The sequence below is a fragment of the Phocoena sinus genome, chromosome 1 (assembly GCF_008692025.1).
Source record: "Phocoena sinus isolate mPhoSin1 chromosome 1, mPhoSin1.pri, whole genome shotgun sequence".
NCBI classification, from domain to species: Eukaryota; Metazoa; Chordata; class Mammalia; order Artiodactyla; family Phocoenidae; genus Phocoena; species Phocoena sinus.
The window spans coordinates 150,116,701-150,144,383 of record NC_045763.1 but is presented as its reverse complement, the minus strand read 5'-3'; the positions used below and the strand labels follow the sequence as shown (position 1 = coordinate 150,144,383).

The window sequence follows — 27,683 nt, the reverse complement described above, 5'->3', positions numbered from 1 at the left end:
AGACTTCTTAAAAACTAAGAACCTCTGCTCACAAACACACTGTTTTAAGAAAGAAGAAAGAGCCATAGACTGGGAGAAAATATTTGCCAAGGACATTCTGAATGGATTTCTACCTATGATATATAAAGAACTCTCAAAACACAATAAGAAGAAAACAACCCAATTTACAAAAAAGGGGGCAACATATTTGAATAGACTTGTTTCACCAAAGAAGATATGTGGATGCCAAAAAGCACATGAAATGTTGATCAATATCATTAGTAATAACAGAAATGTAATTTAACAACACAATACGATATCACTAAACATCTATTAGAATGACTGAAGTTAAAAAGAAAAATGAGCAATACCATGTTTTGAGGTAGATATGAAGTATTTGGAACTCTGATACACTGCTGATAAGAATGCAAAGTGGTATGACCATTTTGGAACACAATTTGGCAATTTCTTATACAGTTAAGCATAGACTTAATGTACAACTCTGCAATCCAAGTAAAATGGAAACATGTACACATAGAAACCTGCATGAGAATATTCATAGCATGCTTAGTTGTAATCATCCCATACTGGAAGCAACCCATATGTCCTTGAACTGGTGAATGGAGGAACAACCTTGGTACGTCCATACAATATAATAATACTCTACAAAAAAAGGGAGTATGCTTCTAATCCATGCAAAAACAGAAATGAATCTCAGGAATGAATGCATTGTACTCAGTGAAATAAGCCATACTCAGAGGAAGTGATCTCAGTATGACATTCTGGAAAAGCAACACTGTACGGATAGAAAATTGATCAGTGGTAGGCTGGGTGAGGAAGACAGAGGTATGGGGAGGGTTGATTGCAAAGTAGCATGAGGAAATTTGGGGAGGTTATGGAAACATTCTATGTTTTTATTGTGATACAAAAATTATTTGTATGTGTTAAACATCATACACCTGTACACTTAAAAGTGTTTAACTATATGTAAATATTATCAAGCAAACCTAAATTAAAGAAAATCATTAGTGCAATTATCAGCAGTTTAGCACAACAGAGAAAATAACAGTGAACCTGAAGTCAAGACAATACAAACCCAACATGATTTTAAAAGAAATATTAAATGAGAGAGAGGAGAGAAACTTATACACCTGTGGAAGAATAGCAACCAGTAAACATACATGTAATTGGAGTTTCAGAAAGAAAGAACAGTATAGACAATTATTTGGGGTTTTTTTGTTGTTGTTGAGTATTTTTGCTTTTCCATGTTGTGATAGTTTCTGCTGTACAGCAAAGTGAATCAGTTATACATATATCCACTCTTTTTTAGATTTCCATCACATTTAGGTCTCCACAGATCACTGAGTAGAGTTCCGTGTGCTATACAGCAGGTGACCTATTTTATACATAGTAGTGCATATATGTCAGTTCCAGTCTCCTAATTCATCCCACCCACTGCTTCCCCCCTTGGTAACCACAAGTTTGTTCTCTACATCTGTGACTCTATTTCTGCTTTGCAAATAAGTTCATCTGGACAATCATTTGAATTTGATCTAAAACAGCAACCCCAGAGGTCCAGGAAATTCAGTGACCCTAGCAGGATAAATAAATTTGAAAATTTACCATGAAACCCCCACTAAACTAAAAACAAAAGAAAAAGCAGCCAGTGAGAGGGGAAAAGAACATATTACATTCTTTCTTCCTCACCCCAAAGGAAGAATGACAGCTGACTTCTCTTAAGGAATTGTGGAGATGAGAAGACAATAATTTCTGCTAATGTGCTGGAAGAAAAATAAAGCACTTATCCTAGAATTCCCTGTCAAGGAGAAATCTTTCAAAACTGAAGGTCAAGTAAACAAAAACAGTTTCAGATAAACAAAAGCTAAGAGAATTTGTCATTAGCCAACGTGAACTACAAGAATTGATAAGTTCTCCTGACTGAACAAAAATGATATCTGATGGAAATTCAGATCCACAGGAAAAGAGAAACCCTCCTTCTGGTTTAAAAAGCTATATATTACCTGGCCCTCAATTATTGCTCAGATTTAATCTCATAAGATGTTCTCTTGAACTCACTGCCCAGCCCAGCGTATTTTGTTTTCTTTTGTTTTTTCCAAATTCTGCAAAACCCATGAGTAGATCCTGAAGTCAATCTAGAGGGTCTGTCATGTAATTTATTTCTGAAGATGTAGAGTAGAATGGGAAATACCAGAGTACACTGGTGTGAGGGCTAAGTATTAACTTTTAACATTATCTCAGGCCTGTGTGCTTGTATACTGGTTTACAACTTAAAATGTGTTTCTTGATCTCTGGGTTGCAGTCCAAAATGTTTGGAAAACACTCCCCTAACTCCACTGACCTTTGTATTTCTTGAACATCCAAGTTCCTGTGTGTTGTTGCCACCTGAGAACTTTCTTTTTCATATATTTTCATGGCTTGCTTCTTTACAACTTTTAAATATTAGCTCAAGTATTACCTTCTCAAAAAAGTCTATGCTATCTTTCTAAAAGAGCAAGGTCCTGTAATTAGTGTCAGCATGACCTTAAAAAAAGTCCTAGAGCTAAAGAGTATCAAAAGTCACTTTTGAACTTACCCTGAATTTGTATCTGATAGTGAGACCTTTCACAAAACTTGTCAGTACTGGGAAAAAATGTAGAAAAGCCAATAAAGTATAATAATAGTCTGTTATTGGTAGAAAAACATTATTAGATTTCTCTAAATCTGTTTTTCTGGAATTCAAATGAACAAATACAGTCTTTTTTTTTTTTTTTTTTTTGCAATTAACATCTTGCCTTTCACCTTTTGCTTCTTTCTTCCCACTGGAAATTATTACTTTGCACTAGATTTATGTTCCTCTGTGAAAGCAGCTTTCCATTAATTCTGGAATTTCTCCACTTTTCAGTGGTCAAATGTGAATATCCAGTTGTCGAACATGGAAAGATGGTATCAGGATTTAGAAAAAAATTTTACTACAAATCTCAAGTTGCGTTTGAATGTAACCAAGGTTTTTACCTTCATGGCAGCAACACAATTGTCTGTGGTGCAAACAGTACTTGGGAGCCCAAGATCCCAATGTGTACTAAAGGTACAAATTGTGTCTTTCTCCTTTTGGGGTTTTTAAAAATATTTCTTTGACAATAAATTTCAATTTACAGAAAAATTGAAACAATTTTAGTACTTATATCTGTCTTGGATTCATTTCCATGATAGATGCATGACTTCTAATTCACAAACAAATGTGCTGTTTTGATTTTTCTCCTTTTATAGGATGTTAGCATGTTATGTACATCACACAGGTGTATAAATTTCTCTTGTATAGCATTCTTACATGTAAAATGGATAGCAAACATTTTTCAGTGTAAATTAAAGCATGTAAATTTTTACCTAAATAAGTACAAAAAGCGTAATCCATATAAATGAATAGAAAGCTATAAATCCCAAGTAATTAAATGAGTTTATATTTTTTGTTTTCCAGAGCCAACTACTGCCACTACGAAGCCTCTAACTTCCAGTGCCTCAGGTTTCATAAAGTCCTGCTTATATATTTCAATATCCTTTAAATTCCTTGTGATTTTTCATACTCCTTTAAATGTCTGGTGATTTACACTCACTATCATTTTTAGTTAAAAAAAAGGAGGAAGAACACATTTATAGCCATTGTAGTTGTCATACTTAGTGAGTCTAAAATTATTTGCCAAAGTTCACAGAGATAAACAGGTGTGTAAACTTGGTCAAGTTATATAAACTTGCTTACTTACATGTATAATGATTTAATGCCTCCCTCACTGTGCGATAGTAGTTACACTGAAATACGTTTAAAGCACTCAGTACAGTGCTTGCCATCTAGAAAGCCCTTAAAAGTAGTTCATCTGATTTACAGTTTCAATGGAATTAATATTAGTGTAGAAGAAGGTCCATGGCTTCCGTTTTTTAACATGTATGTTTTCTGAGTCATCAACATTGCTATTTTTATTCAATTTAAAGAGAACTGTTGACACATTTACAGGGTATAATCCAGGTCCAGGACTATGTTTCATTTTCCTGACAACAACCAGTTTGATTCTTTTTATATACTGCACTTTTTTTTTAAACATCTTATTGGAGTATAATTGTTTACAATGTTGTATTAGCTGCTGTTCTATAACAAAGTGAATCAGATATATGTATACATATATCCCCATATCTCCTACCTCTTGCGTCTCCCTGAGAACCTCCCTATCCCACCCCTCTAGGTGGTCACAAAGCACCAAGCTGATCTCCCTGTGCTATGCGGCTGCTTCCCACTAGCTATCTATTTTACATTTTGTAGTGTATATATGTCCATGCCACACTCTCACTTCGTCCCAGCGTAACCTTCCCCTTACCCGTGTCCTCAAGTCCATTCTCTACATCTGCGTCTTTATTCCTGTCCTGCCCCAAAGTTCTTCAGAACATTATTTTTGTTGTTTTAGCTTCCATATATATGTGTTAGCATATGGTATTTGTTTTTCTCTTTCTGACTTACTTCACTCTGTATGACAGAATCTAGGTCCATCCACCTCACTACAAATAACTCAATTTCGTTTCTTTTTTCTTAGCATCTTTCTTGCAGTATAATTGCTTTACAATAGTGTGTTAGTTTCTGCTTTACAACAAAGTGAATCACCTATACATATACATGTATCCCCATATCACCTCCCTCTTACATCTCCCTCCCACCCTCCTTATCCCACCCCTCTAGGTGGTCACAAAGCACCAAGCTGATCTCCCTGTGCTATGCGGCTGCTTCCCACTAGCTATCTATTTTACGTTTGGTAGTGTATATATGTCCATGCCACTCTCTCACTTTGTCGCAGCTTACTCTTCCCCCTCCCTGTGTCCTCAAGTCCATTCTCTACATCTGGTCTTTATTCCTGTCCTACCCCTAGGTTCTTCAGAACCTTTTTTTTTTATTCCATATATATGTGTAAGCACACGGTATTTGTTTTTCTCTTTCTGACTTACTTCTGTATGACAGACTCTAGGTCCAACCACGTCTCTACAAATGACCCAATTTTGTTCCTTTTTATGGCTGAGTAATATTCTGTTGTATATATTTACCACATCTTCTTTATCTGTTCACCTGCCGAAGGGCATTTAGGTTGCTTTGATGTCCTGGCTATTATAAATAGTGCTGCAGTGAACATTGTGGTACATGACTCTTTTTGAATTATGGTTTTCTCAGGGTATATGCCCAAGTAGTGGGATTGCTGGGTCATATGGTAGTTCTAATTTTAGTTTTTTAAGGAAGCTCCATACTGTTCTCCATAGTGACTGTATCAATTTACATTCCCACCAACAGTGCAAGGGGGTTCCCTTTTCTCCACACCCTCTCCAGCATTTATTGTTTGTAGATTTTCTGATGATGGCCACTCTGATGGGTGTGAGGTGATATCTCATTGTAGTTTTGATTTGCATTTCTCTAATAATTAGCGATGTTGAGCATCTTTTCATGTGCCTCTGTATCTCTTCTTTGAAGAAATGTCTATTTAAGTCTCCAGCCCATTTTTTTTTTTTTTTTTTTTTTTTTGTGGTACGTGGGCCTCTCACTGTTGTAGCTTCTCCCATTGTGGAGCACAGGCTCCAGATGCACAGACTCAGTGGCCATGGCTCATGGGCCCAGCCACTTCACGGCATGTGGGATCTTCCTGGACCAGGGCACGAACCCATGTCCCCTGCATCGGCAGGTGGACTCTCAACCACTGTGCCACCAGGGAAGCCCTCCTGCCCAGTTTTTGATGGGGTTGTTTGTTTTTTTGATATTGAGTTGCATGAGCTGTATGTGTGTTTTGGAGATTAATCCCTTGTAAGTTGCTGCATTTGCAAATATTTTCTCCCATTGTGAGGGTTGTCTTTTCATCTTGTTTATGGTTTCCTTTGTTGTGCAAAAGCTTTGAAGTTTCATTAGGTCCCATTTGTTTATTTTTGGCTTTATTTTCAATACCCTAGGTAGTGGGTCAAGAAAAACCTTGCTGTGATTTATGTCAAAGAGTGTTCTGCCTATGTTTTCCTCTAAGAGTTTTATAGTGTACGGTCCTACATTTAGGTCTTTAATCCATTTTGAACTTATTTTTGTGTATGGTGTTAGGGAGTGTTCTGATTTCATTCTTTTACATGTAGCTGTCCATTTTTCCTAGCACCACTAATTGAAGAGGCTTTCTATTCTCCATTGTATAGACTTGCCTTCATTATCAAAGATAGGGTGACCATATGTGCATGGGTTTATCTCTGGGCTTTCTATCCTGTTCCATTGATCTATATTTCTGTTTTTGTGCCAGTACCATACTATCTTGATTACTGTAGCTTTGTAGTATAGTCTGAAGTCAGGGAGCCTGATTCCTTCAGCTCCATTTTTCTTTCTCAATATTGCTTTGGCCTATCTTTGATAGGTCTTTTGTGTTTCCATAGAAATTGTGAAATTTTTTGTTCTAGCTCTGTGAAAAATGACATTGGTCATTTGATAGGGATTGCATTGAATCTGTAGATTGCTTTGGGTAGTATAGTCATTTTCACAATATTGATTCTTCCAATCCAAGAACATGGCATATCTCTCCATCTGTTTGTATCATCTTTAATTTCATTCATCAGTTCTTATAGTTTTCTGCATATACGTCTTTTGTCTCCTTAGGTAGGTTTATTCCTAGGTATTTTATTCTTTTTGTTTCAGTGGTAAATGGGAGTGTTTCCTTATTTACTCATTCAGATATTTTATCATTAGTGTATAGGAATGCCAGAGATTTCTGTGGATTAATTTTGTATCCTGCAACTTTACCAAATTCATTGATTAGCTCTAGTAATTTTCTGGTGGCATCTTTACACATCTCTATGTATAGTATCATGTCATCTGCAAACAGTGAGAGTTTTATTTCTTCTTTTCCAATTTGGATTCCTGTTATTTCTTTTTTTCTCTGACTGCTGTGGCTAAAACTTCCAAAACTATGTTGAATAAGAGTGGCAACAGTGGGCAACACTGTCTTTCTTCTGATCTTATTGGAAATGGTTTCAGTTTTTCACCATTGAAAATGATGTTGACTGTGGGTTTGTCATATATGGCCTTTATGATGTTGAGGTAAGTTCCCTCTATGCCTACTTTCTGGGGGGGTTATCATAAATGGGTGTTGAATTGTATTTTGTAGAAAGCTTTTTCTGCATTTATTGAGATGATCTTATGGTTTTTCTCCTTCAATTTGTTAATATGGTTTATCACATTGATAGATTTGTGTATATTGAAGAATCCTTGCATTCCTGGGATAAACCCCACTTGATCATGGTGTATGATGCTTTTAATGTGCTGTTAGATTCTGTTTGCCAGTATTTTGTTGAGTATTTTTGCATCTATGTTCATCAGTGATATTGGTCTGTAGTTTTCCTTTTTTGTGACATCTTTGTCTGGTTTTGTTATCCGGGTGATGGTGGCCACGTAGAATGAGTTTGGGAATGTTCCTCCCTCTGCTATAGTTTGGAAGTGTTTGAGAAGGATAGGTGTTAGCTCTTGTCTAAATGTTTGATAGAATTCGTCTTTGAAGCCATCTGGTCCTGGGCTTTTGTTTGTTGGAAGATTTTTAATCACAATTTCAATTTCAGGGTTTATGATTGGTCTGTTTATATTTTCTATTTCTTCACAGTTCAGTCTTGGGAGGTTGTGCTTTTCTAAGAATTTGTCCATTTCTTCCAGGTTGTCCTTTTTATTGGCATATAGTTGCTTGTAATAATCTCTCGTGATCCTTTGTATTTCTGCAGTGCCAGTTGTTACTTCACCTTTTTCATTTCTAATTCTAGTAATTTGAGTCTTCTCTCTTTTTTCTTGATGAGTCTGGCTAATGGTTTATCAATTTTGTTTATCTTCTCAAAGAACCAGCTTTTAGTTTTATTGATCTTTGCTATCATTTTCTTCATTTCTTTTTCATTTATTTCTTATCTGATCTTTATGATTTATTTCCTTCTGCTAACTTCGGGGTTTTTTGTTCTTCTTTCTCTAATTGCTTTAGGTGTAAGGTTAGGTTATTTATTTGAGAAGTTCCTCCTTTCTTGAGTTAGGATTGCATTGCTATAAACTTCCCTCTTAGAATTGCTTTAGCTGCATCCCATATGTTTTGGGTCATCGTTTATTCATTGTCCTTTGTTTCTAAGTATTTTTTGATTTCCTCTTTGAATTCTTCAGTGATCTCTTGTTTATTTAGTAGTATATTGTTTAGCCTCCATGTGTTTGTATTTTTTACAGAATTTTTTCTGTAATTGACATCTAGTCTCATAGTGTTGTGGTCAGAAAAGATATTTGATAAAATTTCAATTTTCTTAACTTTACCAAGGCTTGATTTGTGACCCAAGATATGATCTATCTTGGAGAATGTTCCAAGAGCACTTGAGAAGAACGTGTATTCTGTTATTTTTGGATGGAATGTCCTATAAATATCAATTATGTCCATCTTCTTTAATGTCTCATTTAAAGCTGTGTTTCCTTATTTATTTTCATTTCAGATATCTCTCCATTAGTAAAAGTGGGCTGGTAATGTCCCCTACTATGATTGTGGTACTGTCGATTTCCCTTTTATGGTTGTTAGCATTTGCCTTATGTATTGAGGTGCTCCTATGTTGGGTGCATAAATATTTAGAATTGTGATATCTTCTTCTTGGATCAGTCCCTTAATCGTTATGTAGTGTCCTTCTTTGTCTCTTGTAATAGTCTTTATTTTAAAGTCTATTTTGTCTGATATGAGACTTGCTACTCCAGCTTTCTTGTGATTTCCATTTGCATGGAATATCTGTTTCCATCCCCTCACTTTCAGTCTGTATGTGTCCTAGGTGTGAAGTGGGTCTCTTGTAGATGGCATATGTATGGGTCTTGTTTTTGTATCCATTCAGCCAGTCTATGTCTTTTGGTTGGAGCCTTTAATCCATTTACATTTAAGGTAATTATTGATATGTTGTTCCTATTACCATTTTCTTAATTGTTTTGGGTTTGTTATTGTGGGTCTTTTAATCTCTTGTGTTTGCTGCCTAGAGAAGTTCCTTTAGCATTTGTTGTAAAGCTGGTTTGGTGGAGCTGAATTCTCTTAGCTTTTGCTTGCCTGAAAAAGTTTTAATTTCTCTGTCGAATCTGAATGAGATCCTTGCTGGGTAGAGTAATCTTGGTTGTAGGTTTTTCCCTTTCATCACTTTATATATATCCTGCCTCCCCCTTCTGGCTTGTAGAGTTTCTGCTGAAAGATCAACTGTTAACCTTATGGGGATTCCCTTGTATGTTATTTGTTGCTTTTCCCTGCTGCTTTTAATATTTTTTCTTTGTATTTAATATTTGATTTTTTTTTGCGGTATGCGGGCCTCTCACTGTTGTTGCCTCTCCCGTTGTGGAGCCCAGGCTCCAGAAGTGCAGGCTCAGCGGCCATGGCTCACAGACCTAGCTGCTCTGTGGCATGTGGGATCTTCCCAGACTGGGGCATGAACCCGTGTCCCCTGCATCGGCAGGCAGACTCTCAACCACTGCGCCACCAGGGAAGCCCTAATATTTGATATTTTGATTAATATGTGTCTTGGCATGTTTCTCCTTGGGACACTCTGTGCTTCCTGGACTTGATTGACTATTTCCTTTCCCATATTAGGGAAGTTTTCAACTATAATCTCTTCAAATATTTTCTCAGTCCCTTTTTTTGTTTCTCCTCTTCTTCTTCTGGGACCCCTATAATATGAATGTTGGTGCATTTAATGTTGTCCCAGAGGTCTCTGAGACTATCCTCAATTCTTTTCATTCTTTTTTTCTTTATTCGGCTCTGCAGTAGTTATTTCCACTATTTTATCTTCCAGGTCAATTATCTGTTCTTCTGCCTCAGTTATTCTGCTATTGATTCCTTCTAGAGAATTTTTAATTTCATTTATTGTGTTGTTCATCATTGTTTTTTTGCTCTTTAGTTCTTCCAGGTCCTTGTTTAATGTTTCTTATATTTTCTCCATTCTATTTCCAAGATTTTGGATCATCTTTACTATCAATACTCTGAATTCTTTTCCAGGTAGACTGCCTATTTCCTCTCCATTTGTTTGGTCTGGTGGGTTTTTACCTTGCTCCTTCATGTGCTGTGTGTTTCTCTGTCTTCTCATTTTCCTTAACTTACTGTGTTTGGGGTCTCGTTTTTGCACACTGCAGGTTCATAGTTTCCGTTGTTTTTGGTGTCTGCCCTCAGTGGCTAAGGCTGGTTCAGTAGGTTGTGTAGGCTTCCTGGTGTAGGGAACTGGTGCCCATGTTCTGGTCAGTGAGGCTGGATCTTGTCTTTCAGATGGGCAGGACCACGTCCCCTTGTGTGTTTTGGGGGGTCTGTGACCTTATGATTTTAGGCAGCCTCTCTGCTAATGGGTGGGGTTGTGCTCCTGTCTTGGTAGTTGTTTGGCATAGGGTGTCCAGCACTTTAGCTTGCTAGTCGTTGAGTAGAGCTGGGTCTTAGCATTGAGGTGGAGATCTCTGGGAGAGCTTTTGCTGTTTGATATTACATGGGGCTGGGAGATCTCTGGTGGACCAATGTCTGGAACTTGTCTCCCCCATTTCAGAGGCTCAGGCGTGACACCTGGCTGGAGCACCACCACCCTTTCAGCCACATGGCTCAGAAGAAAAGGGAGAATAAAGAAAAAGAAAGAAAGTTAAAAAATAAAATTTAATTAAATTAATAAAGTATTGAAATTAAAATATTATTAAAAATTAAAAAAAGGGCTTCCCTGGTGGCACAGTGGTTGAGAGTCTGCCTGCTGATGCAGGGGACATGGGTTCATGACCCGGTCCAGGAAGATCCCGCATGCCGCGGAGCGGCTAGGCCCATGAGCCATGGCCGCTGAGCCTGCGCATCCGGAGCCTGTGCTCCACAACAGGAGAGGCCACAACAGTGAGAGGCCTGCGTACTGCAAAAAAAAAAGTAATTTAGAAAAGAAAAAGAAAGAAAGTAGAGGGCAACCAAACCAAAAAGGAAATCCACCAATGATAACAAGTGCTAAAAACTATACTTAAAAAAAAAAATGAACAGAGAGAACCCTAGGACAAATGATTAAAAAAAAGCTATACAGACAAAATCACACAAAGAAGCATACACATACACACTCAAAAAAGAGAAAAAGGAAAAAAGAAAAGAACATATATATACTTATATATATATATATATAGAGAGAGAGAGAGAGAGAGAGAGAGAGAAAGAAGGAAGAGAGCAACCAAATCAATAGACAAATCTACCAATGATAATAAGCTCTAAATACTAAACTAAAATAACCATGGAACCAGAAACAAATCAGATGCAGAAAGCAAACCCCAAGTCTATAGTTGCTCCCAAATCCACTGCCTCAATTTTGGGATGATTCGTTGTCTATTCAGGTTTTCCAGAGATGCAGGGTACATCAAGTTGATTGTGGAGATTTAATCCACTGCTCCTAAGGCTGCTGGGAGAAATTTCCCTTTCTCTTCTTTGTTCTCACAGGTCCTGTGGTTCAGCTTTGTATTTGGCCCCACCTCTGTGTGTAGGTCACCTGAGGGCATCTGTTCCCTTTGGGAAGTCTGAGGTCTTCTGCCAGCATTCAGTAGGTGTAGGAGTTGTTCCACATGCAGATGTATTTTTTATTTATTTGTGGGGAGGAAAGTGATCTCCATGTCTTAGTCCTCCACCATCTTGGAGGTCCCCTCTATATAGTACACTTTTAACTGAGAAATTTCTGGTAGCTCCAGAATGAGACTGGTATTTCTACTCCCCACATCCAACCCCACCACCTCATACAGTTATTATTTTTCTCTTTACTGTGTGTTTTGTTTTTGTTTTTAGGCAACAGAAAATAAGTTTTATAATAACTGAAAGGCAGGAAAAGTCCTTACTTATTGAAATGAAATGGAGGATTTCTGGCAGAGACTTCTGATTATCTGCTCTGATCATCTGCTCTTGAGAGACTATTTTGTTATGGTGGAAGGAATTATCTTCCTGATTTCAGAGCTCCTATCTCTGGCTTCTTCTCTTTAGTTACAGCAGAAGCAAGAGACAAGAGAAAGAGAGGGGAGAACATTAGCCTGGGCAGACTGCACTCAGGGTCCCAGTGTGGCTCTGCTTACTCAAGTAACATCATTTCTATAGGTTCCAGTTTCCCATTGTTTAATGACTCAAACAAATGTCAGTTACTGGCTTCTAAATTGTTTGTTTCTTATTGTCCTCATATTTTAAAATATTGAGCAGGAATTATTCATGTTAACATGGTAATTAGAACACATTTTTATAATTCCTGTAAACCTGGTACCCAGTAGCCTCCTTGAGTACCTTGGTGAGTGCTATGAAGTTCTGTGGGGAAAGAGATATTTTTTGGTGGATAACATATAAAGATTGCATATGAAATCTATACTCATTGACCCATCCATGTTTTCTCACATGGTCCTAGTGGGACTATGCTCTGTGGTATACTATGTTGATATGATCATAGGCATTTCATAAAGGATTTATAAAACACTGATACAGTCTGGTGTTTGAAAGAAGAGAGAATTGTGAGGACAAGTTTATAAAGAAGATAAATTACATGGATCATTTTTTACATATCAAAAATCAAAATTCCTCATGAGACTGTCTTTTTTATCATCAATTAGAGAAGGACTATGAAAAAAATCATTAGCAACATATAATAGTGATAAGGTAGATCTGATTATGCAAATAGGAAAAAATGTGGGCAAAATACTAAGTGGATAAGAAAGGGTACAAATTTTGTAATATGATACTATGTGAATGGTATTTTTTTAAGAGCTGTATATTTATTCTGAACACATGATTTGTATGATTTATTATTTGTTAACTTCTAGGATTTCCATTATATAATACAAAGCTATAGTGAACATTCTCATGCATACATTCTTATGTACTTGTGTAAATATGTATTTAAGTTAACTTCCCAGTAGTAGAATAGCAAATTTGGAAAGCATATATATTTTTCATTTTGAGAAGTAATTCATTTTGAGAAATAATCTTTTTTCAAAAATAAAAAAATCAAAATTAATTCTATAATTTTGTATTGATGAGACTGGTGAACTGAATCAAATTTATTTTTCCAGGTCCTCATCCAACTACAACTCCAGAGTCAAGTCATACAGGTTCAGTACCTCTTTATCCTACTTACATTGTTTCAAACTTAATAAAGTGATGGGTGAAAAATGATGTCATGTACTAATTTGCATTTTTAAATTATCAATGAAGCTGAATTTTTTTGGTCTCCTTTCATTTATTTTGGTCCGTTGTTCATTTTCCTATGTGGTTTCTGAAATATTTTTCTTGTTGACTTATCAGAACTCAAGATAAGTTAAAGCCCTTTAAATATGAAGTGGAATTTTCTTCTAAGTTTTTTCTTTGCCTTATTTTACTAGTCAGGTTTCTTTTAAGATTTTATGCTATTGAATATAGATTGCTTTTTATAACTTTTAATTATATAAGTAGTATACTAATATAAATTTGTAAAATTTCAAACATTACAAAAGCATACAGAGTAAAAGATTAGTTTTCCACCTCTTTCTCTGGTCTATTACCTAAATTAATCTCTTTATAGTTTAAGGTGTCTTTTTAATCTATTTCTACACATCAACATTCTTATTTATGTAGGTATACATATTTTGGCTTTTTCTTAACCAAAAATGGCATCATGCTGTTCATATTTTTCTGAAACTTGCACTTTTTCCACTTATTGCCTTGAACTGAGCTGTAGTTAAATTTATTCCCATCTTTTTAAATGATGGTTTTAATATGTACTATATTTCATTTAACCATTCTCTCAGTGGTCATTTATATGTGCAGAATTTTTACATTAATAGGTAGTTGAATGTGTTGATCTTTTTCCTAATGGCTATGAGTGTTGTGTCTTTCTTATAAAAGCTTCAGGAGTTCTCTATGCTGAAATCATGTAAACATTTCCACCATGTCTCCATTTTGAAATTATATAAACATTTCTACCATGTGATTGTGTGATTGCATTAAATCACACACATTCTCACATTCATCTCACATTCTTTATGGTATATGAAATGAGATTGGGTTCCTCCCCACTCCACCTACCTTCATCCAATGGCGAAGTAGCACCATATGTTGAATAAGTTGTCTTCTCTCCAACTGTGTTGAAGTGCCAGTTTTTATTACACATTAAATTCATAGGTGTTCTAGTCTTCTTTCTGTTCCCTTGAATTCTGTCCATTCCTGTGCCAGCACCAAGTTGATGTTTTGATTGCAGTACTATGATATGTTTTAGTATCTGGCAGAACACTTCCTTTTCAGCTTCTCAGGCTACTCTCTATGTTAATTTTTCTAGATCAACTTCTATTTTATTTTACTGACAGTTTTAACTATTTTAATTGTATATTTCATTGGCATTAAGTGTATTCACATTTTTGTGCAACCATTACTACTATCTAACTCCAAAATTTTTTCAGCATCTCAAAATGAAACATTATACCTATTAAACAATAACTCTTCAGTCTCCCTCCCCCCAGCCCTGTTAGCCACTATCTATTTTCTATGTCTATGAATTTGACTATTCCAAGTACCTCATAGACTAGGATTCACTACTGGCTTATTTCACTTAGCATAATGTGTTCTGGCTTATTTCACTTAGCATAATGTTTTCAAGGTTCATCCACCTTGTAACATGTATCAGAACTTTATTCCTTTTATGGCTTAAAAATATTCCATTCTATATACCACATTTCCTTTATTCATCCATTTGTTGAAAGTTTCTTGGTTTGGTTCCACCTTTTGGCTATTCTGAATAATGCTGCTCTGAAATTGGCATTCAAGTATCTGAGTCCCTATCTCCAATTTTGGTGGTTATATACATAGGAATAGAATTGCTGGGTTATAGAGTAGCTCTATGTTTATGTTTTTGAGGAACAACCATAGTGTCTTCCACAGCAGGTGCACCATTTTACATCCCCTCCAGTGATGCACAAAGATTCCAAATTCTCAACCTTTTTGCCAGCACTTGTTGTTTTCTGATTTTTGATAAAATCCATACCAATATATATGAAGTAGTACCTCATTGTGGTTTTTATTTGAATATCTAAAATTATTAATGATTGATCATCTTTTCATGTGCTTATTGGTCTTTTGTATATCTTCTTTGGAGAAATAACAATTCAAGTCCTTTGCCCATTTTTGAATTTTTAAAAAATTTTTTGTTCATAATATATCTTGAATATTAATCCCTTATCAGATATATAATTTGCAGATGCTTCCTCCCATTCTGTGTATTGCCTCTTCACTCTGATGACAGTATCCCTTGTGAAACAAAAGTTTTTAATATTGATGAAATCCAATGTATCTATTTGTTTTTTGTTGCATGTGCTTTTGGTGTCATATCCAAGAAATCATTGCCAGATCCAAATTCATGAAGCTGTCCTCCATGTTTTCTTCTAAGAGTTTTATAGTTTTAGCTCTTAAGTTTCTAGTTCATTTTTGTTCCTTTCTTCTTTTGCTCTCTTTCCTTATGATTTGATGATTAGCTTTAGTGTTATGTTGGATTCCTTTCTCTTTCTTGTATATGTATCTATTACAGAGTTTTGTGGTTCTCATGAGGTTTATATATAGCAATCTATACATATGCATGATTATTTTAAGTTGCTAATCTCTTAAGTTTGAATGCATTCTAACAACCCTGTATTTTTATTCCATCCCACCACATTTAATGTTTTTAACCATCATATTTTACATCTTTTTTGTTTTGTTCATCCTTTAACTACTTATTGTGGTTATAGATGGTTTTACTACTAGTAGGGCTAGTACTATTTGGTAGAGCTGGGATCTGAGGAAGCAGGCTGTGGGTCTTAGGGCAAGTGTTGGCCTACTGGTACGTGGGGCCATGGCTTGGGAGGTCCTGGGGCTGGTGTCAGCCTGCTGGTGTTGTTTTGCCAAAAGCCTTACTTTCAGTTTCAAAGTTCATAGGATTCGCTGGCAAAATAACCACTCTACACTCAATAAACAAGAATTTAGAGAGAGTTTATTGAATTAACAAATATTACAGTATACTAATTAAGAAAATAATAGTATAGGAAAAAATCATAAATACCGAGGTTTATACATCACTGAATTGGGGAGACACCTATATCCAGATCCAAGCAGCGCTGGGAACTCCCTTGAACAGCAATCTGGAGTCCAAATTGGGAAGGTCCCAGGCGGTGCATCCACTCCACGGGTGAGACTTCAGTTTGCCACTTGAAGGAGCCCAGCTTTTAGCACCAGGCCGCAGGCTGATAGCAATCAGCCTACATGCAAGTTTGCAGCTCTGGTTCTTGTCATAAATGCCTTGGTCTTAACTTGTAAGTCTTGGAATGTTCTTGATCCCAAGGGGCTGGCCAGACCCTCAGGGTGCAAGAAGCCCCATGACTTACTCTCTATCTTATCTAGTGGTTTACAATGTGTGCAGGCATCACCCCTGCTGGCCCAGGTGTAGCTCAGCAGTTTGGCATGCAGCCAACTTTAGCGTCATTGTCTGGTCAGAGAGAGGCCTTGTTCCACCTCTGAAGCCTGAACAAGACTACTTTACTAGCTTCCCCAACAGGTGGGCAGGGTTTTTTCCTAACTTGGCTAACTGTAGTGTCCAGGGTGCCCCGGAGCTGGTGTTGGCCCACTGGTGTGTGGGGTCTGATCTTGGTGAAGCTGGCTTAGGAGCCCAATGTTCCTGAAGCTGAAATCAGACTGCTGGTGGGTGAGGCTAGGGCCCATGGGCTTCTGGGGATGGTGCTGGCCCACTAGTGAGCAGAGCCAGGTGCCAGGGTCTCGTTGCAGTATATTGAGCCAGGTCCTGGGCCCTCTGCTGGGCAGGGATGGGTCCCAGGCAGCTGAAGGATCAGGGGTCCTAAGGCAGCCAGCCTCCTTGTGGGTGGGGCTATGTCTTCACTCCAATAACTGCTTGGCCTGGAGTGTCCCAGAACTTGTGCCCACCTGCTGGGGGGCAGGGTCATATCATGGTTCTAATAAGCTAGAGGGAGGATTCCAAAATGGCGTTTGCCAGCACCAGAGTCTTTGTGGTATGAGCTCCCAACAATGGCTGCTGCCACCATCTGTGTCCCCAAGGTGAGTTCCAGTTGCCTTCTGCCTCTCCAAGATCAGCAGGGGATCTGACCCAAGCTCCTTTCAAATTATTGCTTCTGCCCTGGGTCTCAAAAGTGTGAGACATTTTGTTTTCGTCCTTTAAGAGTGGAGTCTCTATTTCCTACAGCTCCCTGGATCTCCCAAAAGTAAGCCACACTGGCTTTCAAAGCTGAACATTCTGGGGGCTTGTCTTCCTGGTGCAGGACCCCTAGGCTGGGGAATCTGATGTGAAGCTCAGACCCCTCCTTCCTTGGAGACAACCTCTGCAATTGTAATGATCCTCCCAGTTTGTGGGTCACCTACCCAGAGGTAGGGGTCTTGTTTATACCATGTCTTTGATCCTCTTTCCTGTCTCATGTTGGTTTCTTCTTTATATCCTTAGTTGTAGAAGATCATTTCTGCTAGTCTTCAGGTCATTCTCATCCACAGTTGTTCTGTAAACAGTTGTAATTCTCATTTGCCCGAGGAAGGAGGGGAAATCAGAGTCTTCCTACTCCACTGTCTTGGCAACTTCCCTAGCTCTTAAGTTTAGTTCTTTGATCTTTTTAAATTAATTTTTGTATATATTGTAAGGTAGGTGTCAAAATTCATTCTTTTGCATGTGGATATCCAGTTATCCAAGAACCATGTGTTGAAAAGATTGCCCTTTCCCCATTAAATGTTCTTAGCACCCTTGTGAACAATCATTTGACCATATAAGTGAAAGCTTATTTCTGAGCTCTCTGGTTTTTGTTTTAATTGAATAGTTGTTTTACAATATTATATTAGTTTCAGGTGTACAACATAGTGATTTGATATTTTTAAAGATTATACCCAATTTAAAGTTATTACAAAATAATAGCTATATTTCCCTGTGCTGCACAATATATCCTTGTTGCTTCTGGGCTCTCTATTCTATTCTATTGGTCTCTGTGTCTGTCTCTATGCTAATACCACTATGTTTTGATTATTGTAGCTTTTTAGTAAGTTTTGGAATTGGGAAATGTGAGTCCTCCCAACTTTGCATTTCTTTATCAAGATTTTCCTGTCTACTTCTACTCCCTTGAGATTCCATATGAAGTTTAGGTTTAATTTGTCTATTTATGCAAAATGCATTTTTATATGGTCAAAGGGTTGCATTTAATCTGTAGATTGCTTTGTGTGGTATTAACAACTTAACAATATTAAGTCTTCCAATCCATGAACGCAGGATGTGCTTTCACTTTTTAATGTCTTCAATTTCTTTAAGCAATGCTTTGTAGTTTTCAGTGTACAAGTCTTTCACCTCCTTCGTTATGTTTATTCCTAAGTATTTTATTCTCTTTGATGCTACTGTAAGTGGAGTTGCTTTTTTTTAATTAATTTTCTTTTTAGACTGTTCATTGGTAGTGTATAGAAATGCAACTGATTTTTCTTTGTTGATTTTGTAGCCTCCAACTTTGTTGAATTAATTTATTACTTCTAACAGGTTTCTGTGTGTATGTATGTGCGTGTGTATATAATCTTTAGTTTTCCACTTAAAAGATTATGTGATCTGGAACAGAGATCATTTTATTTCTTCTTTCCCAGTTTGGATGCTTTTTATTTCTTTTTCTTGTCTAATTGCTCTGACTAGGCAAGAAAAAGAAATTAAAATTTTTTTTATGTTGATAGAAGTGGCAAATGGGAGCATCCTGAATTGTTCCTGACTTCAAAAAAAATTCAGTTTTTCACTATTGAGTGTGATGTTAGCTATTGGTTTTTCATAAATGACCTTTATGATGTTGAATTTCATTCTATTGCAGATCAACTTTTACATGATATTTAAGCCATCTTATGCCTTTTAATTTTAAGTAAAATCACATTGAATCCATAGGCTAATTTTGACATTATACTGATGATAAATTTGTTTGCTGTACCACAGAATATTGTCCCAAGAAATGTTAATGGACAGGAAGAAGAATATTTTGACATTGAATATAAATTTATGATTTTTATGACACTACTTTTTAAGCATTAATATAATTCATGTAGGAAAAATTAAATTATCAGGGATTTTGCACAAAGGCAAAAGCTCAAAACCTATAAATTTATAGGTCATTTTTTTTCTTTTTTCAGCATATCCCAGTCCAAGTGATGAGTTACAGCCTGAACATTTTGAGGATTTAGGTATTATTTTGGTTATAAACAACACTGCATTATGAAACCCTAGAGTTCTACATGGAACTATTTCAATTATCTGTAATTATAGAAGAAAAAACATGTCACAAATTGGTGATAACTGACATTTGTAGTTTTTTTAATAGTGCAGATCCCATGACAAATATAAGTGGTAGTGTATGTAAACATGGAGATAACACAGTTTTCAAGAACTGCCCCAACTTAGGATTCCTAGTGGGGTGAGGTAATTTTCTTAAATGCTATAGTCATGTGTAGGTTAAAATATATAAAATGTAACCTGCTTCCCATGTGATAGTGTTATTTTGTGATGGAGATTTGTAGATAAATTTTCTTTCTTGTGTATACCTTGTATACACAAGCCTTACATGCAATTAGTTGGGTTAGTTTTTTGGGGGGTTTTTTGCGGTACACGGGCCTCTCACTGTTGTGGCCTCTCCCGTTGCAAGCACAGGCTCTGGACGCACAGGCCCAGCGGCCATGGCTCACGGGCCCAGCCGCTCCGCGGCACGTGGGATCCTCCCGGACTGGGGCACGAACCCGTGTCCCCTGCATCGGCAGGCGGACTCTCAACCACTGTGCCACCAGGGAGGCCCGGGTTAGTTTTTTTTTATAACAGGCGGGGGTAGCACACTTTATGTTGCCTTGCATTGTTCACACAATATATGTTAAAAAAAACTTGGTGAAGTATAGTTGTGACATTTAAATGAAATATAATTACTTCTTGATAAGAAAATGAAGAAAAATTGTTATTACTTTAGACTAGTAAAGTTAATCTTTTTATAAAATGTACTTTAGGCTTATGTTTTCCCTCTGAAAACTGGTCAAATTGCCACTGTGTCAAGTGAATCCAGTAATTTGGTAGTATTATTTATTGCTCTCTGGATAGTCAAAAATGCAAGTTTACGTTTCTGTGCATAGTTTTCATCAATGTGCCCTGGTGTTTCATTTATAGTATTAGAGAAAATCTCCTTGTAATTAGGACCGTGTCTTAATTTGGGGGACAGGGAAATAAGGAGGGGTGATGATAGATAAAGCATTGTTTGTGAAGACTGAAAATAACATTTGTGTGATAAATTAATAGAACTTTATTATAATTTATTCAACAATCACACTTTTGGGGGAAAAGTATAAGTTAAATTCCTAACAAAATCATAAGAAATAGACTGAATACTGAGCTATAATGGGACAATATGTTTTTAAAAAATTCTCTTCTAATCTAGTGAATTCTCATTGTCCTAACTACCTTTACTAAATAACCTGGTATGGTAGCTACAGCACACAATGATAATAAGTAAGCTTCATGTTAAGAATTTCACAAGGTGGATCCTAACTCTGGAATCTATTTTGAAGGGTTCTTTAGTCAAAATGACCTGGATGCACTAGCAGTCAAGCTAAAACTAGATTGATAATTCTTTTTCTTTGCTGTAATTATAGCTGATCTGATCAAATTAAAATGCAGCAGCTACTTGGAGACTCCTATGTGCTCAATTATCTTCAAACTTTTCATCTTTCACAGATGGAGCACTCATTGTTGCAATTGTTCTTTCTGTATGTAAGTATTGCAAACTTTGATACCACTTAAATCAAGGTATTACTCTGAAGAAGTGCATTAATTTTTTTTAGTGATTTTTCAATTTCTTTAGGTTTTATAGTGTGAATTTAAGAAAACCAGTTTAGGAAAACATGAGCTTTTATATAATATACTACCCTGTGTTGGTGATTGTATATTCTCTTATATTCTATATGTCCACTTACTAAAAAACCCTAAATAATACATGTTGTTTCAAGATGCTTAGCCATACGAGTTTGCATCCCAAGTATGTTTTGGATAATTTTTTAAATTAATCAAGGACTCCTCTGCCTTACTGTGAACTGTTTAAGTGATTCCAGGGAATTGGATTTAGACAGTGAAGAGACCAGATAGAATAAAAATCTGTATGTGCTTAAATAAAATAACATTTTCTGACCTTGGAAATCTAACCAACACTTATTTCTTCTGCTAGATTTTGAATCTTGGCATTGATTTTTCAGTTACATGTCATTTTCTTCCTGGTTTCTTGTAGTTGCTGCCGTTGCAATAGTTGGTGCCTACCTGTGCAAATTTTCCACGAGGTGGAGAGAGAGGGTACATTAAGGCGTGTTTCTTTAATTTATTGGTCCTTCTCACTCTTAACATAGTTTTATGCAGTTTTGTTTGTACTCTATATTACATGCCAACGTTTTAAAAAATGTGCCTGCATGTGTATGCCATTTGGATTGCATTTCTTTACTAAAAATATTTTCAGCTTCTTTTAATATCAACTCAACAAGAGTAATCTGTGCAGGTTGCTTCATATATTATGATGTAAGAAAAATTTCTGTGGGATTTGAAGTTTAAGTGCTGCAGCAAATCATGGACTGTTATGGGGCCTTCCCTACCCTAGATGTACCCTACTGCCTAGCTTGAACTAATAGCTGAGATTAAATTTAAAACCGTTCACTTTTAACTTTGAAAGCTGTAGTCACTGACATTTTTATGGTGAAAGTTTCATTTGTCTGAATAGCTTAGGTACTTGTAAGAAGCTGCATAGGTGTCTACTTCAAGTACCCAGTTTGATTTCTTTTCATTTAGAGTTGTTATTTACACAAGTAAAACTGGGGAATTAAAAGCAATGCTATTTGATTTCTCTTTTATGTTCTCTTAATTTACTACGTGGCAGTAAAACTGATGGGGTTAAACTAAGTTGCTGAGACAGGTAAGATTTACAAGGCACCTCATTAATTTTGTCTTTGTATTTATATAAATGGAAAAAAGGAAGGGGGCTTAGATTTTTTTTAAGTATTTATCTTCTAAGGAGAATAGGGTTTTCTAATCAAGCTTAAATTTTAATGAAATAATTTACAACTTAATAAAAGACTTAGAATAAATCATGGAGCATAGACTAAGATTAGGTACTTTGAAATTTCTGATTTTTAGTGATTTTTCCCCCCTTTAATTCTTTGGAAATAGTTTTGAAATCAAACTAATACTTTTAAGACTTTTGGAATTCCTGGTTTATTTGTGGTTTTAATATCTAATTTTTATATTAAAGACTGGGCTTGGACTATGTAGTAAAAATACCTTCTTCACTCATATAGAGCTCAAACTTTTTAAATGTTACTTGGTTATCTTTTTAAAATACCCACAATGCATTCATTTGAATCTTAAATTTTATATTTATAGAACATATAATATACACATTTGACTTCTCTATCAGCAGTACATTTTTTAAAATTATGTATACACAACAGTCTGAATAGAAAATTCTATCGGTGAAATATTTTTAAAGGTTCAAAAGCCTTGTGTAGAAATAACCTCTAAAGAAGCGAAACAAAATAGCTTTCTGATCCTCACTCTCCTTCTTTGCTTAAAACATCCGTACACCAAAATACTTAAAGGTTCTCGAACAAATATTAACCAAACTGTCTCTACATACCAGTTAATGAGTCTTTTAAAGCCAAACAATTATCTGAGCATCGCACCACAGGTTAAAGTTTCAGTAGCGTTAGAGATATGAGATCCCATTTCTAATGAGTTCCCAAGAGATGATGCTGTTGGGCCTGGACTACACTTTCAGAAACCGGGGTGTAGACTATTACTGATATGCCCATGCTCTTTAATTTTGAAGAAACACCATCAAACTTATTGGGAAATGTTTCACCTGTTTAAGATAATTGGATTTTTAAAAGACTGCTCATCTATGTGTAAACTCTTCAAAAGAATGTGGGGTAATAACCTAGCTTTAGTTTGCTTTTCTTTTAAAAAGGCAAATATTTTTATTATATTCTTTGCACTGTTTAATGTCCATGTTTCCCCCCCAAATTGCTTTTGTTGTTCATTTAAATTATGATGTAAAATGGTCACAAGTTTAAAGTACTCTACTATAGTTTCCTGTTTCTTAGGTCTCAACTAAGAATAGAATAGGATCCCAGTTGGTCTGATGGCTCCATCTACACCCTCCTTCCTTTTTCCTTTCAATCTCCTTTCTTAACTAACTCTTTCCAGACTTGGAATCCATAGCTTTCCAGACTTGGAATCCATAGCCTTTGCCCTTTCTTTTGCTATTGCATGAGTACTGTTTTGCATATCCTGACTGTGTGGTTCCAAAAACCAGATGCCCTTTGTTTACATAATGTTTTCACTTACTTGCAGTGATTTTCTTTCACAAATGAATGATTTTCTTTACTCCAGTTAAATTATCGCTGGATAAGTGAGAGTTTGCTAAATTCATTAGAATTATTCCATAATTTATATATTTTATAAACTGGGACAAACTATTTTTTCTTTTTTCCATTAAGGATATTTATTTGTTATAAAAAATTTTTAAATATTAAAATTTATTTTATTGAAATATAGCTGATTTACAATGTTTCATTAATTTCTGCTGTACAGCAAAGTGATTCAGTTATACACATATATACATTCTTTTTCATATTCTTTTCCAGTATGGTTTATTGCAGGATATTGAGTATAGTTACCTGTGCTATACAGTAGAACCTTTTTGTTTATCCATCCTATATATAATAGTTTACATCTGCTAATCCCAAATTCCCAATCCATCCCACCTCCACCTCCCTCCCTCTTGGCAACCACAAGTCTGTTCTCAATGTCTCTGAGTCAGTTTCTGTTTCATAAATAAGCTCATTTGTGTCATATTTTAGATTCCACATATAAGTGATATCATATGATATTTGTCTTTCTCTTTCTGACTGACTTAAATTAGCATGATAATCTCTAGGTCCATCCATGTTGTTGGAAATGACATTATTTCATGGTTTTTTTATGTCTGAGTAGTATTCCATTGTATACATATACAGTATCTTCTTTATCCATTCATCTGTCAATGGATATTTCGGTTGCTAACATGTCCTGGCTATTGTGAATAGTGCTGCTACGAACATAGTGGTGCATGTATCTTTTTGCTTTATTGTTTTATCCGGATATATGCCCAAGAGTGGGATTACTGGATCATAGGATAACTCTATTTCTAGTTTTTTGAGGAACCTCCATACTGTCTTCCATAGTGGCTGCCCAATTTACATTCCCACCACAGTGTAGCAGGGTTCCCTTTTCTCCACACCCTCTCTCCAGCATTTGTTATTTGTAGACTTTTTAATGGTGACCATTCTGACTGGTGTGTGGTAGTACCTCACTGGAGTTTTTATTTGCATTTCTCTGATAATTAGCAATGTTGAGCATCTTTTCATGTGCTTGCTGGTCATATTTATGTCTTCTTTGAAGAAATGTCTATTTAGGTCTTCTGCCCATTTATCGATTGTGTTTTCTTTTTTCTTTTTGTTATTGACTTGTATGAGCTGTTTGTATATATTGGAAATTAAGCCCTTGTTGGTCACATCATTTGCAAATATTTCCTCCCAGTCTGTAGGTTGTCTTTTTGTTTTGTTTATGGTTCCTTTGTTGTGCAAAAGCTTGTAATTTTGATTAGGTCCCATTTGTTTATTTTTGTTTTTATTTCTATTGCCTTGGGAGACTGGCCTAAGAAAACATTTGTACAATTTATGTCAGAGAACGTTTTTGCCTATATTCTCCTCTAGGAGTTTTAGATGTCATGTCTTATGGTTAAGTCGTTAAGCCATTTTTGAGTTTATTTTTGTGTATGGTGTGAGGGTGTGTTCTAACTTCATTGATTTAAATGCAGCTGTCCAACTTTCCCAAAACCACTTGCAGAAGAGACTGCCTTCTCTCCATTGTATATTTTTGTCTCGTTCATTGAAAATTAATTGACCGTAGATATGTGGATTTATTTCTGGGCTCTGGTCTGTTCTATTGATCCATATGTCTGTTTTTGTGTTAATACGATGCTGTTTTGATTACTATAACTTTGTAGTATTGTCTGAAGTATGAGAGGGTTATGCCTGCAGCTTTGTTCTTTTTCCTCAGGATTGCTTTGGAAATTCTGGGTCTTTTATGTTTCCATACAAATTTTAGGATTATTTGTTCTAGTTCTGTGAAAAATGTCATGGGTAATATGATAGGGATCATATTAAATCTGTAGATTGCTTTGGCTAGTATGAGCATTTTAACAATAATAATTCTTCCAATCCAAGGGCATGGGATATCTTTCCATTTCTGTGAATCATCTTCAGTTTCCTTTATTAATGTTTTATAGTTCTCAGCATATAAGTCTTTCACCTCCTTGGTCTGGTTCATTCCTCAGTATTTTATTCTATATGTTGATGTGATTTTAAAAGGGACTGCTTTTTACATTCCCTTTCTGGTATTTCATTGTTAGTGTAAAGAATGCAACTGATTTCTGTATGTTAATCTTGTATCCTGCTACCTTGCTGAATTGTTTATCAGTTCTAGTAGTTTTTGTGTGGAGTCTTTAGGATTTTCTATATGTAATATCATGTCATCTTCATATAATGACAATTTTACCTCTTCCTTTCCAATTTGGATACATTTTATTCCTTTTTCTTGTCTGATTGCTGTGGCTAAATCTTCCAATACTATGTTGAATAGAAGTAGTGTGAGTGGGCATCCTTGTCTTGTTCCAGATTTGGGCAGCAAGCCTTTCAGCTTTTCATCATTAAGTATTATATTGGCTGTGGCTTTGTCATAAATAGCTTTTATTACATTAATATATGTTCCCTCTATACCCACTTTGGTAAGAGTTTTTATCATGAGTCGATGTTGAATTTTATTAAATGCTTTTTCTGCATCTATTGAGATGATCATGTGTATTTTGTCTTTTCTTTTGTTGATGTGGTATATCACATTGATTGATTTGCATATGTTGAACCATCCTTGCGACCCTGGGATGAATCCAACTTGGTTGTACTGTATCATCCTTTTTATGTGTTGTTGGATTCAGTTTGCTAATATTTTGTTGAGAATTTTTACATCTATAGTCATCAAAGATATTGACCTGTAATTTTCTTTTTTGGTAGTGTCTTTGTCTGGTTTTGGTATCAGGGTGATGGTGGCTTCATAGAATGTCTTTGGAAGTATTCACTCCTCTTCAATCTTCTGAAAGAGTTTGAGAAGGATTGATATAAGTTCTTCTTTGTATGTTTGGTAGAATTTCCCTGTGAAGCATTTGGTCCTGGACTTTTGTTTGTAGGCAGTTGTATTTTTTTGTTTTTTTTTAACATATTCTATTTGATTTCTAGTGATCGGCCTGTTCAAGTTACCTATTTCTTCTTTTTTTTTTTTTTTTTTTTTTTGGTACACGGGCCTTTCACTGTTGTGGCCTCTCCCATTGCAGAGCACAGGCTCTGGACGCACAGGCTCAGTGGCCATGGCTCACGGGCCCAGCTGCTCCATGGCATGTGGGATCTTCCCAGACCGGGGCATGAACCCATGTCCCCTGCAATGGCAGGTGGACTCTCAACCACTGTGCCACCAGGGAAGCCCTACCTATTTCTTCTTAATTCCATTTTGTTGGACTCTATATTTCTAGACACTTGTCCATTTCTTCTAGGTTGTCAAGTTAGTTGGCATATAATTATTCATAGTATTCTCTTATGGTTTTTTGTATTTCTGTGGTATCAGTTGTTATTTCTCCTATTTCATTTCTTCTTATTTTTTTTTTTTTTTGGGGGGGTCTTCTCTTTCCTTCTTGGTGAGCCTGGCCAGAGGTTTGTGGATTTTGTTTACCCTTTCAAAGAACCAGCTCTTTGTTGGTTTTTATCTATTTTTTTAATCTCTATTTTATTTATTTCCTTTTTGATCTTTATTATTTCCTTCCTTCTGCTGATTTTATGTTTTGTTTGTTCTTTTTCTAATACTTTTAGGTGGTAGATTAGATTGTTTATTTGAGGTTTTTCTTGTTTTTTGAGGAAGACCTGTATTGCTGTGAACTTCCCTCTAGGAATTTCTTTTGCTATATTCCATAGATTTTGTGTGCTTGTGTTTTCATTCTCATTTGTCTCAAGGTATTTTTTAATTTCCTCTTTGATTTCATCATTGACCCATTTGTTTTTTAGTAGAATGTTATTTAGTCTCCATGTAATCATTTTTTTCTCATTTCTTTTTCTGTGGTTGATTTCTAGTTTCATGCCACTGTGCTTAGAAGATGGGCTTGAAATAATTTCTAGATTCTTAAATTTGTTGAGGCTTGTTTTGTGCCCTAGGATGTGGTCAATCCTAGAGAATGTTCCATGTACACTTGAAAAGACTGGGTGTTCTGGGTTTTTTGGTCTTAAAATTTTTCTGGTCTTAATATTATCAATTAAATCTAACTGTTTATTATATCATTTAGGATCTCTGTTGCCTTATTGATTTTCTGTCTAGAAGATCTGCCCATTGATGTGAGTGGGGTGATAAAGTCTCCCATTATTATTGTATTCCTATCAATTTTTCCCTTTATGTCTGTTAGTATTTGTTTTATGTATTTGGGTGCTCCTATACTGGGTGTGTATACACTGATGAGTGTAATATCCTCTTCTTGCATTGTTCATTTTATCATTATATAGTGCCTTTCTTTATCTTTCCTTATG

At 35.9% G+C, this 27,683-nt stretch overlaps 1 protein-coding gene across 1 annotated transcript in view; it reads left to right on the top strand.

The window, feature by feature from the left end:
• Positions 1 to 27,683, top strand: part of LOC116740291 (membrane cofactor protein-like) — a 115,282-nt gene that overhangs the window by 18,462 nt on the left and 69,137 nt on the right. Inside the window, exons 6-7 of the mRNA XM_032605815.1 lie at positions 2,882 to 3,064; positions 3,455 to 3,575. Of these exons, the coding sequence (XP_032461706.1) occupies positions 2,882 to 3,064; positions 3,455 to 3,575 (304 nt within the window). The remainder of the gene's footprint in view (positions 1 to 2,881; positions 3,065 to 3,454; positions 3,576 to 27,683) is intronic.